The 13,530-nt window shown below is 42.9% G+C and overlaps 1 protein-coding gene across 9 annotated transcripts in view; it reads right to left on the bottom strand.

Moving 5' to 3' along the window:
• Positions 1 to 13,530, bottom strand: part of SCN8A (sodium voltage-gated channel alpha subunit 8) — a 177,812-nt gene that overhangs the window by 68,815 nt on the left and 95,467 nt on the right. For all 9 annotated transcript variants that reach the window (XM_067696586.1, XM_067696584.1, XM_067696587.1 and 6 more), the window contains exons 7-11: positions 8,224 to 8,445; positions 7,206 to 7,269; positions 5,304 to 5,445; positions 3,193 to 3,399; positions 2,040 to 2,333 (exon numbers count right to left, since the gene is read on the bottom strand). In XM_067696586.1, the coding sequence (XP_067552687.1) occupies positions 2,040 to 2,333; positions 3,193 to 3,399; positions 5,304 to 5,445; positions 7,206 to 7,269; positions 8,224 to 8,445 (929 nt within the window). The remainder of the gene's footprint in view (positions 1 to 2,039; positions 2,334 to 3,192; positions 3,400 to 5,303; positions 5,446 to 7,205; positions 7,270 to 8,223; positions 8,446 to 13,530) is intronic.

The raw sequence follows: 13,530 nt of genomic DNA, 5'->3' as shown, positions 1-13,530 counted from the left end.
GACCTCTTCCCTGAGCTATCATTTGACTATCCATGTGTCTACTAGGTTTCCCAACAAACAATTCAAACTTGGGATGTCCAAACTGGAACATACTTTTCTTCCAAACCTGGAATGTCCTTTTTTCCGTCTTACTGCTCCCTCACCAACACACATGTACATTACGTGACTAACTCCTGTTTATCCTTCATTGATCTTCCCCAGAAAATCTTTGCTGAACCTCCAGGTTGGGATAGATTGGTGCCCTCCAAAACACCCCAGTGTATCTCAATTATGGAATAATATCATCAATGCTATTACACAAATAATTTTTTTAATGTATCTGGTTGCCCCATTACACTGTAAGCTCCCTAGGGCAAGGATGGTGTTCTAACCACCTTTTAATCTCTAGGACCTAGCACAATCCTTTCTTTTTTTTTTCTTTTTTTTTTTTTGGCGTTACGCGGGCCTCTCACTGTTGTGGCCTCTCCCACTGCGGAGCACAGGCTCCGGACGTGCAGGCTCAGCGGCCATGGCTCACGGGCCCAGCCGCTCCACGGCACGTGGGATCTTCCCGGACCGGGGCACGAACCTGTGTCCCCTGCATCGGCAGGCGGACTCTCAACCACTGCGCCACCAGGGAAGCCCCCAGCACAATCCTTGACATACAGTAGGCACTCCATAAATGCTTGGTGACAAATAATGAGAGAGACGTTTTAGGAAGTGATCTGCTGACAATATATAAAACATAAAGGAGAGAGAGACAGACAAGAGTGAATGAAGCTGCAATGGGTAACTGCAGTAGAACAAAGTAACACAAAGTCTGAACTAAAATAGGATTAATACGAATAAAAAGAAGGGGATGGACATGAGAGATTCTGCTGTGATAAAATGAACTGGACCAGCAAAAGACTGAACTGGGAGGTGAGAGATGTAAGGGAGAGGCACAATCAATTATCTCTGGGAAACAAGAAAAGACACTGAATACACTGCCATAACCAGGAACTGTAATGTATTCTATACCTTACAAAACTTTCTTTGAAAGGGGGAATTAGGGCTTCCCTGGTGGCGCAGTGGTTAAGAATTAGCCTGCCAATGCAGGGGACACGGGTTCAAGCCCTGGTCTCGGAAGACCACACATGCCGCAGAGCAACTAAGCCCGTGCATCACAACTACTGAACCTGCGCTCTAGAGCCCGCGTGCCAAAACTCCTGAAGCCCGCGTGCCTAGAGCCTGTGCTCCGCAATAAGAGAAGCCACCGCAATGAGAAGCCCATGCACCGCAACAAAGAGTAACCCCCCACACCGAAACGAGAGAAAACCCGCATGCAACAACGAAGACCCAATGCAGCCAAAAATAAATTTTAAAAAAAAATTGGGGAATTAAATGGCTTAAGAATTGGATTTTGGTGGTGTTCTCTGAAATCCAAAAATACCTATTATGTGATGAAATTTATAGTAATACAATGCTCAATAATAATCCATAAGTCCTCTCCCTTCTCTTTCTTTTAGTTTCCCGATTTATCAAAGTTGGGTAAAACTGGAGGCTTTTAATATATCATAGGCTAATTTATCAGCATGACACTATATATCTAGAATAATTAATTACTAGAACTTGCTACACTCAAATAAGGTGACCTAAAGAGTTCCATGACTTTTTTTTTTTAACCTAAAATTATATGAAACTCTTAAAAAGAGGTATTTGATCTAAATTCTGAAGTTCAGATGCTAAGAGGAGAAAAGTTCTTCATGATGTTTTAGAACATAAGGCTTGCTGGTTGTGACACAGACTTTACTGCTATGGTAGGTTTGCCAAAGGTGACCAGGTTGTCCTAGGGCTAGCTTTAGAGCAGAGAAGGGAGGGCAGGATTAGAGCACAGGGCAGCCCTAATACGCGAGTAACACTTCCTCCTAAAGGAAAACAGCGTGTAGGTATGGAGAAAAAGGCCTGAGAATGCAGGAATGGGTGTGGAAAACGTAAACCCAAAGGGGAACATGAGAATCAAGTGAGATTAGGAAAACCAAAATTTCTTAGGCTTATTTGACCCAGCGCAAAGAGTTTACCTGATTCATGATGGAAAATTTCCTCCCAATTCTGTTGTCTGGTAGCCGAAAGCCCTTCCTCCTCATACCATCTTCTGACTCTGACTTGAACACCTTCTCGGGATCCCCTTTCTCTTCTCCTTCAGAGAGCTCCTTTTGTTTCCTCTTCTTTCTCCTGTTACGTCTCTCTTTGGCACTCTTGGAACTGAGCTTAGAGATTTCAGATGAGCTTCGGGGCGAGCCTGCCCCTTCTTCACCTTCTTCCTCTATGGCATCTTCTGAGACAGTTCCTGCTGAAGTGGCCATCGCCGCCGCCTGCGAAAGGAGCCACAGCAACAGTGCAGATCAGAAGCCATGAATTGGAGCCACCCAAAGCCAAGCAATTAGTACAGGTCGTTTCCTTTCCCACAGATAGGGGAAAAAGGGAAAAAAGGAGGAAGGAAAACCAGCCCGTCAGAGGAGCCTGTGGCTGGGGCCTGGCATCCCTTTTTCCTAGCTGAATTTGTATCGTGGCACACAGCCTTGCATAACCAGAGCAGAACGGCATGGTGAGAACTCTGGGGTTTATTCTCTTGAGTATCTCAGACAAGAACGTGGCTGCCACCTTGGTACCAAATGATCCTTTTTTTGGAAAACTCTGCAAATCAATGCTAAGAAACTATACTATACATTATGGGCCCAACAATGTAAAAATACATGTATATTTGGATAAAGATGAAAAGGTAAAGTGTTAGGGTGTTGGTGGAATCACAAGTTTGTTTTTCAAATTTTACTTTCATATTTTACCTGTATCTTCTTTTCAAGACTTGCTATGACCACAGAGAATCTCTGAAGGAGACCCTAATGTTCTTCTCAACAAAAAGGCTATGCTTATATGAAGCATTATATAGACTGCTCTGGCCACTTTCTTTTCTCCCTAGCCAGCACAGCAGTTGTACACTGAACAGCTGAGAAATTCAACAAAAGATCATATTCACAAACAATGTGGCCATTAAGACAAATGGAATAATTGGACTGACCGTCTGTAGTTGTTACTTGGGTTATTTTAATCAGATCAGTGACTTCTATTTGACAGTGACTGATGCCTAAAAAGATCAATTGGAATGGCAATCAGGTGGGGCCTTAGTCACCATGATATGGCAGGAAAGACCGTAGCAAAGAATTGGTCACCAACCTGTGCCTCTTCCTGTTGCTTCTTAAGTTGCTCCAACATTGCTTTGAATTCAGCCTCTTTCTGCTCTGCTTCCTCCAGTGTTGCCTGATTCTGTTCTTCATAAGCCATGGCCACCACAGCCAAGATCAAGTTCACCAGATAGAAAGAACCCACAAAGATGACCAAGACGAAGAAGATCATGTACGTTTTCCCAGCTGCTCTTAAGGTCTGTAAAGACAAAGACCACTTTCTGAGTTGCTTGCATCAAACGAATCAGGCTGAAAACAACTCATGGGCTGGTGTTCCTCTGCAGGGGCACTACTGAATTTTTACACTTTTTTTTTTTTTTTTTTTTGCAGCATGTGGGATCTTCCCAGACCGGGGCACGAACCCGTGTCCCCTGCATCGGCAGGCGGACTCTCAACCACTGCGCCACCAGGGGAGCCCCCACTACTACATTTTGAACAGGACAGTACTTCACTGTGTGGTACTTCTTCACACTGCAGAACACTTAGCATCCCCAATGGCCAAATGGCCTCCCCTACCCTCAACTCACAGTAAATGTTGGTAGTACGTCCCATTCATTATGACAAAAAAGTCCTCTTCCACTTCCAAATACTCTTAATATACTCCTTTTGTAGAAAAATGCTTAATTTTTTTTTAAAGGAAAAATCGCTCTGGGCTAAGAATTACATTTGACTTTGTCAGCTCGTTCTAAAACAAGTCTGAAGAAATGAATACAAGACCTCAGCTCATTTATCTACTGGTCCTCAAAGAGCATTAACAGACAAATTCCATCTCTGGGATCAGGTCCAAGTCATAGGAAGTCCCTATCTTGAGGGACATCCTTCCTTAGCCTGTTGCAATAGGATGAGTTTTTTGTGTGTGTGCGTGGTACGCGGGCCTCTCACTGTTGAGGCCTCTCCCGTTGCGGAGCACAAGCTCCGGACGCGCAGGCTCAGCAGCCATGGCTCACGGGCCCAGCCGCTCCACAGCATGTGGGATCTTCCCGGACCGGGGCACGAACCCGCATCCCCTGCATCGGCAGGCGGACTCTCAACCACTGCGCCACCAGGGAAGCCCCGTAGGATGAGTTTTTAAAGAGGGGTATGACATAAAGGATAGTGGAGGGAAAAGAAAACAGGAAGGAGGATCCCAAGAGTACTCCCTGGGGACTACTCAAGGAATACTGAGTATTCCTTGAGCAAGCACATAGACATCAAAGAACAATTGTGTTTTCGGTTATGTACATGGGACCCACTATTACTTAGTTTGCATTTTTGTTCTTCTCAACCACAAATTGAAACTTAGCATAAGTCACAAATATTTCATGGGAAAGATTCAATCCTGAGGGAATACTAGGTTGTACAACAGAAAGGAAGAGTTCTAGGAGATACGAATAAGAAACTTCCCTTAAAGAGCTTCCTTCATGCCTGAGGAGAACACATTTCTTATCCTCAAACTAATCTGCATTACCAAATGCTAGAGTCAAATGGAAAACAATGGCTCATCAGAGAATCTCTAAACTGGAAGACCCTTAGCAGTCACCTAGACTAACTTCTCCACCACAACCAGCAAAATTAAACGACTTGCCCAGAGTCACCAAAGCGGCCCAACAGAATAGTCGTGACCTTTTAAAAAAAATCTGTCACAACATTCTGGAACAAATACAAATGTGTTACAAATTTCAAAACATGGACAAGATCTTATCCAAGATCCCTGTGGATAAGATCTCATCTTTATAATGTCTAGCATAGTGCCTTGTACAATGTGTTTAATAGTTATTAAAAAGATGCCCTAAGCCCAAAAATCCAAAAGGCGAAATACTGAAGATGCTCTGGTGAAATGATAGGAAGCAGGCAGAGAATGCAGATTCCCAGGCCAGGCGAGAGGCTCTCAAGTCTGTGAACCTCTACAGCTACCCATGATGAGCATTAAAGGACCAGGCCAAGAGCTGGGAGAATTCACTTACTTTTGTAAACCAGCTGACTCTGAGAAATACCATCCTAAGATCCTATGTAACGTCTTCACCAAAGGTCTCTCACACAGAATGTCCCCAACCCCACATAGCCTCATGCAAATTCTATCACCAAAGAAAAAGAGGTAGCACTCGAAAAAGAGGTATTACTTACTAATTGATACAAGTTCTCCCAGTAGTCCTGGGTCATAAGGCGAAACAATGCCAAGAAGGCCCAGCTAAAAGTGTCAAAGCTTGTGTAACCATAGTTGGGGTTCCTTCCTGCTTTCATACACTGGTATCCCTCTGGGCATTGCCTGAGGAAAGAAAGGGAAACAAACGGCTTTTCAATGTAATCCTACCCAGTCATCAGCTGTAAGGCATCTCTATGACCTTGGAGGTAATAAATATATAGATGGTTATTTATTACAGGCCAACAAACAGGAATTAAAAAAAAGAAAAAGAGGAAAGAAACAAAGTAGCAAGGTCAATTTTTCAAAAAATGATGTCATGGGGACAGTCAAGGATCAGATTCACCTGAAAAATGTTGATTCCCATGACCTACCCAAGACCTAGGAATAAAAGCTCTGGATATGGGATCCAGGAATCTGTATTTTTAAGGGGCGTGTCAGATGATTCTTATGCATGCCAAAATTTGAGAATCACTGTCCTAGATTCATATCAATGTGCAATTCAACCCAATTTAACTTAGCTGCTATCCGAAATGACAAATGGCTAAGAAGTTCCTCTTAATCATCTCGATTCTCTTAACACCCATTGTGACAACCATGTCATACTGGGGATTTCAGTGACCTTGATTATAACAGTTCTTCTGCTTTAAGACTCGCCTGATATTTATTTCAGTGTAATTTCTAGTATCTACTTCAATACAGAAATTAAATGAACTTCTAGTCGTCATGTCATCTTAAAACACCAACTCCTGTATTTACCAATATACTCTAAATAATGACACTACACCCTACATTTATATAGTCCTCTGTTTACAAAGCACTTTCACATATGTTATGTAATTGGATCCTTACATAACCCTTTGAGAAAGTGAGAACATGATTAAATCCGTTTTTAGATGAAGAAACTGAGGCTCACATAAGTCAAATGGCTTGCCAAAAGTCTAGAAGTAGCAGAATCAGGACTAAACTTTGTTGCTGTACACTCATGTTCATAGCAGCATTATTCACAAGAGCTAAAATGTGGAAACAACCCAAGTGTCTACTGACAGATGAATGGATAAACAAAACGTGATATATACATACAATGGAATATTATTCAGCCTTAAAAAGGAAGGAAATTCTGACATATACTATAACATAGATGAACCCTGAGGACATTATGCTAAGTGAAATAAGCCAGTTGCAGAAAGACAATTACTGTATGATTCTACTTAAGTAAGGTACTTAGACTGGTGAAAATCATAGAGACAGAAAGTAGAATGGTGGTCACCAGGGGCTGAGGGGAGGGGAGAATGGGGAGTTACTGGGTACAGAGTTTCACTGTAGGAAGATGACGAGTTCTGGAGATGCATGGTGGAGACGGCCGCGTAACAACATCAGCATACTTAATACCACTGAACTGTACATGTAGAAATGGTTAAGAGACCAAATTTTATGTTACGTGCATTTTGCCACAGTATAAAAAGGGGAAAAGATATTACGTTGCAACTCTTTCCCCTCCCCCATGTTGTCAGGCCTGGCATATTCTGGGTCAACCTTGGGTGCTAACCTATCATGAAGACGGTGTCCTTATTCGATATTTTATTAACTGTGTTAGGATAGAATGAGGAGAGTCTTCAAGAGACAGGCAAGATATCTGATGTTATAGATTCTGTCTTTAGCCTTTTACATCTTTAATTTTGGCTTGAGACTATGGACACCTTCACCTACTAGTGAAATGTCAACTTTGGACGGACCAATATAAGACAGAAAGAAAATCTGAGTCACCCAATACGTCGGGCCCACTAAGGATCCACTATATGAGCACAAAGAAAGAGAACATATTGTCCATTTTTGTCTGACAAATTATTTTAAGGGAGGAGAATAAAATTAGGTGAGCTACTTACCCAGCATCAGAACTGTTCCCACAGAGCAAAGGTTCCAGCATGCCAGGAACTGTGTAAAAATTTGCTAGAAAAGTTTGAAGAGGCAGGAAATGAATAAGGCAGATTTCAGTGAATGAGAGAATAAACAGTTACTGATTTTAGCTCATATAAATCTTTCCTGACAGCAGTGAAACCTGATAAGAATTCTTTCCCATTAACTATTTTCCTATATATATTTAACAGTGAAAAGTGCTGCTGTGTAGCCTTTAGTGCAGTGTTCTTTTCACGGACACCTGACTTCTACTCGTACTTCAGATCTGTATGCCACGTTCTAGCACTTGAATCAAAGGGTTTTTACACCACTCTACTCTTCTATCCTTATAACTTCTCTCTACCAAAGATAAACTGATCGCTAGTTACCATGCCCCACTTTAACTCAGAAGGCACGCTTGCCTTTCGTGTCCCTGAAATCCCCTTTGCAACACTTTCTTGTAGATACTAACTGCCTTTATTCCTCAGGAGTGACTAACAGTGAGACCGCTAACTTTCCCCCATTGTTTTACAGAAGTACTACTATACCAAATATTCCTAAGGGTAAGACCCAAGTGCCTTGGTTCCTGAAATGAACCTGTTAAAACTCCTTAACTGTAATAGGATCAAATGATTACTTAGAGATTACTCGACTCCCTAAGACCAGATTGATTCCTAAGGTCTAAGTAGTATTCAGAAACCTTACTAGGTATATACCCTATAAACTAAAGGTTTACATATCTCAGGGAAAAGAGGATTTTTATCAAGTTTCTAAGCCTGATTTTCAAAGCAAAAGTTTAGGGGTACATGTGAAAAAGATCTAAAGTTTCATTTTTGCTTTTAAAGGGAGAGAAAAGAGAGAGAGGGAGAGGGGGCTGATATCTGAGAGCTTCTGAATATCATCCGACCTCACGGGAAAGGAGTAAGTTCCCAAGGCTCGTTCCAGCAGTCCTGGCCTTCCTTTCTGGAAGGCTTTTTCTTGCCCACTCGCAGAGACGGGGCCACCTACTTTTATTGTTGATGTACTCGTCCCAGTCAAAGCCCTTGGTGCCATTTTCAAGATAGCTCTCGTTGAAGTTTATGGGCCACACCACACACTTGTTTCGCAGGTTTCCCATGAAGAGCTGCAGTCCGATCAAGGCAAAGACACTCAGGCAGAACACTGTCAGGATCATCACATCCGACAGCTTCTTCACGGACTGAATCAGGGCGCCCACGATAGTCTTCAGGCCTGAGGGGAGAGAACCCCCAGAGTCAGAGTCATCCCACAGCCCTCCCCACCTCCCCCAGCCTCCCCGCTCCGCCACGGCTCTTAGTCTGCCCCACAGGGCCGCCCACGAAGCACGGCCACTTCACCATTTACACCATGGGAATAACAGTGGGGCGGCGGTATTGTCAATTCTTCCAGGGGCATCAATTTTTAGGTCAATATTTTTTTGAAAAAGAAAGTCCCTTCTCCAGCATGTGGCTCTTTTCTTCCTGGAAGCACTTCCCTGTCTCTGACTGCTTCTCAGCGACTCAGATGAGTCAAGGTCTTACTTGCCTCAGTGTCGCCACACATGCTGTTCCCTCTGCCTGGAACGCTTCCTTCCCTTCTCTTGTCCCTCCTGCCTGTTTCCTATTCATCCTCCACTCTCGCTTAAAGAGCAATTCCCCCAGAAAGCCTTCCCTGACTTTACGACTCTTCTCCCTCCCCTACTATTACTATTTTAATAGCACCTTTTACTTCCTCTGTAGCATTTATCATGGTTATAGTTAATTATGTCTGCCTTGTTCACAGGTGTATCTGCATGGCTTAGCCCACAAGGTACTCAGTAAATATTAGCTGAATAAACAAATAGAAAATCAGGAATTGAGGAGGCTTCCAGTTTGGAAAGAGAACTACAGGTAAGTTTAAAAGCCAATAATAGGTGAGAAGGTACAATAATATTTTCCCAAGAGCTCTGGAAATGCCAATGTATTGAAAAGGTTAATCAGTATCAATCTAGTATTTGTGGTTTGTATTTCCACTAAAAAATATACCTTCTCTGCATCACATATACTATACCTTTTTTCTGTCCTAGATTAAAAACTTGAAAAAGTTTAAAAAAACATATAACCCACTTGAATTGGCAGTTTAAATGCAAGCCACCGGTTCAAATTTGAATCTGCAGGCAGATTTCTTAACTGCACAGGGAGAGATCGGTGATAGGAGGCAAAGAAAAGTATGGTTGTGGGCTCGTGATGTTTGGATCAAGACTGAGTCTACATGTGGTTCTCCTGGGCATGCTCACACATCAGCTAACCATAAACCATAAGACATGGCCAAGAATGCACTGAGCACTCCCGGGGTGCCAGAACACCAGGACGGACAGCAGGCAGACACAGAGCCTTGACACACAGGCCTCAAGAGGGATCTTATCCCTAATCTACTTCTTTTCTGTTTTGTTTTGTTTTGTTTTTGCGGTACGCAGGCCTCTCACCGCTGTGGCCTCTCCCGTTGTGGAGCACAGGCTCCAGACACGCAGGCTCAGCGGCCATGGCTCACGGGCCCAGCCGCTCCGCGGCATGTGGGATTTTCCCGGACCGGGGCACGAACCTGCATCCCCTGCATCGGCAGGAGGACTCCCAACCACTGCGCCACCAGGGAAGCCCCCTAATCTACTTCTGAAGACAAGACTATCACACTGAAATTCTACAGAAATCCTAACCCTGGCTCTGATCCTAACCCTAATCCCAATTCTAATCCTGAGTCTGGGTAGATAATTACTAATCAAGTTATACAACTTACTTACATGGCCTGAGCAATAAACCTAACCTCCTTGGACCTCAGTGTTTTCATCTTTAAAATGGGGATGATTATAGTAGAATATCATAGGGCTGTTGCGAGGATTAAGCATGACTCATACAAACACTTAACACAGCACCTGGCACACAATAAATGAATCAAATGTTAACCATTTTTGTCTGAACCTTAGTTTACTCAATTGTAAAAGGTATTTAAAATATCAACCTCGCTGGGTTGCTGTGAGGTTTAAATAAGATAATGAATGTTAAATACCAAGTACAGTGCCCGGTACTTACTACCTGTTGGCTATCACTATTATACATATGTTGCCCTCCTCAAAGAGACAGGATAATGGGATAATGACACTGCATGGCTAACCTCGTACGATGGTGATCTAATGGGTGGTGTGGACGTGCCTCTTCTTTTGCTGTATTTTGCAAGTGACTACCTAGAATTTTCAAAGTTGAGTCCAATGGTGGTAATGGATGCCGTGCCTAGCACAAGCCCTGGCACAAAGCAGACACTTAATATGTTTTTAAATTCTTTATTGAAAGAGTAAATGAGTAAGAAGCTTTCTTTCATACAGATATCCTGAAAGGGATGTAAGGGAAATTAAAGAAAAAAGAGCCAAGAGTTAGACTGTAGAGACGTGGCAGTGTGCAAAGGCTTATGTTTGCTCACAGAGCGGGCCTTCCATGGACACTGTGGCCACCAAAGGGATCAGGAAGAGCTTGCCTGGGCTCCAGGGATAAGGCATTTCTGGCCTGATTCCTTGTCTCCTCACAGGGCTGTTCAGAAAGAGCACAAGGCAGGAATCAGAAAGCGGGAATTCTGATCCTGGCTCAGCCACTATTTATGACCCACTGTGTTTCAGAACAAACTTAAGGTCACCTCCCGGTCTCATTTTCTCATACACAGAACATGGATAAACACAGGAGCACCGGCAGTGGGCAGTGGAGGAGAAGCTGAAGAATCGTCTCTAGAAGTGTTTCGTTTTTTTTTTCTTTTTTAAATCTTTTTACCTGTGCCTTGTGGCACGTGGGATCTTAGTTCCCCGACCAGGGATCAAACACGTGCCCCCTGCAGTGGAAGCGCAGAGTCTTAACCACTGGACCGCCAGGGAGGTCCCTCTAAAAGTCTTTAAAAATAGGGCAGAGATATTTACTTGTTCGTGATTAAGTAGCTGAAGTTTCAATCTTTTATTCCTAAGTCCTGGAAAATTGTATCATAATCTCACAGCTAGGTAAGAAGGTATTGGTCGTATAGAATAAAAGGCAGCTATAAAGAAGTAAAAATTGTTCCAGTGTTCTGGAACTCATTTCAATAAGTTGCTAAGGAATAGAAAAGTCCTTCACTGTATTTGGCTGGGTTGAGGCAGGTGTATGTTGGGCCGATAAGTCAATTCTAGGCTCCTAAAATTCTGCTTCAAAGTCAAGAGTGAACTTTGAAAGTTCTGCTTTCAAAGTCAAAGAGTGATTTTTAAAAAAGAGTAGTTGATAAACCATAATGGAAAAGAATATGAAAAAGAATGTATGTATTATGTATAACTGAGTCACTTTTCTGTACAGCAGTAATTAACACAACATTGTAATTCAACTATATGTCAACAAAAAATAAATTAAAAAAAAAAGAGTAGTTGAATAGGTCACTGAAGAATGGCTGTAAAGTTTATTTTCCTGAACTTCTTTATGAAGAGCTTATATAGCCATCTCTCCTGAATGGTTCAGACAATCACCTGTCTGAATACTGGATGATAGTTCAAGGCCCTTTCTACTTCTATTTTAATGAATTGAGAAATGAGCTGTAAGCTGTCATTTGTATTAGTAACAAGAGGATAAAACTTCAAAATAGTCAAACCAATGTATTTGTGACATTAATTAATTTTTAAAAACATACAATTTTAGCATAAGTCTAATCTGATTTTCCTGGGCTGGGAACTCTTTGGACAGTTCCAAGCCCATACAACAGGAAATTCCAGGCTATGAGCTCAAACTATCTTCTGTTCCATAAGGGTGGGCTCCCAGCAGCCTTGTTTGTAGGAAGTAACCTTCTCTTAGTAGTTAGATGTCAGGATGCACACCTGACCTAAATCTAGATCCTGTCCTCCAGGAATATAGAATGGGACAAGAGACAGTCCAGTAGCCTTTTCATGTGGTGGGAATGATAATGTATAAATCTGGAAGCTAAATGGTAGTCATATTCTATCATTATATTAGGATATGTCTGTGAAGTCAAGACAGCATTCTAAGGGACAGAAAAAGGAAATAGGAGCATGGAGAAGAGAAAGATGAAGACAAGGTACTCCCTGGTGTCTGGGGCCTTCTGGCTCTGCATTCTGCTTTCACTGGCTTCCAGAAGCCCCAAAGCATTCCAGCCCTTAGTTTCCTTGAAGTACTCCTGTATCTTTTTACTTGCAACCAGAGATGCTCAAATAATACACCAACCCTACATGGAACTCCTCACTTTTCTGGGGATTGACGTGAACACTCACAATCGGTTGGTTCAACATCTCTTCTCCATAAACCAGATGCCACTGCTGAAGAAATCTGTACACATGAGTCCAGAAAGCCAAAAAAAAATTTTCAAGTGTTTTCCTTTGAAGTCTGAGGCTTAGATCAACTCCTCTGTGGAGTTCTTTCAGCTTTCAAGAAGGTTAAAGTAGAGATTTAAGTTGGAAATGGTATTCAGCCGCTTATACTTCACAGGGTCTCAAAGGAACAAAACTTAATTAAGCAAAAATGATCACTAAATAACACTATGGCCAACCAAAAAGTTTACTCTCTAAGATTCTCATCCAGATTGTTAGGAGAAAATTAGAGGAAGGCACAGGAAGAAGAAAGGTGACGTAACTTCGTATCTGTAAGTGAAGCTAGGCACACAATTACTCAGCAATATTAAATGGTTACTGGATTATACCCAGGCCTCAGCCAAGACTCTTCTTCCTTCCGTCAGTGTTGATAATTGCAAATGACCATATCTGCAGACACTGACGCCAATTTATGGAAATGACGCCATCAATGCTTTTCTTTTTCTTTTGCGGTACACGGGCCTCTCACTGTTGTGGCCTCTCCCGTTGCGGAGCACAGGCTCCGGGCGTGCAGGCTCAGCGGCCATGGCTCACGGGCCCAGCCGCTCCGCGGCATGTGGGATCCTCCCGTACCGGGGCACGAACCCGCGTCCCGTGCATCGGCAGGCGGACCCTCAACCACTGCACCACCAAGGAAGTCCCATCAATGCTTTTCTTAAGCTCAACCTTCATAGTCTTGCCAGCAGTGGCTGCCACATACTAGTAAACACAGCCAAGCAAAAGTGCTCCCCCAGCAACAAGCAACACGGGTCAAAAAAAGTAAGAAGTCGCTGGTAGAATTTCTGACCCGAGGCGTGCAAGAATGGAGACTGTTCTGGTTGTGAGCATAAACTCAACCAGTTCATAACACCACATACCAGAATACGCAAGAAAACTAATAATCCGAAACAGAGCAGTGAGCTCCTTCATGTGACTCCTACACAACAGAGTGTGACACGGAAGCCACGTGGCGGCAAACTGGA

Source organism: Pseudorca crassidens, chromosome 11 (genome assembly GCF_039906515.1).
Source record: "Pseudorca crassidens isolate mPseCra1 chromosome 11, mPseCra1.hap1, whole genome shotgun sequence".
Lineage (NCBI taxonomy): Eukaryota > Metazoa > Chordata > Mammalia > Artiodactyla > Delphinidae > Pseudorca > Pseudorca crassidens.
The sequence above is the reverse complement of the archived record's forward strand: the minus strand, read 5'-3'. Positions and strand labels throughout refer to the sequence as shown.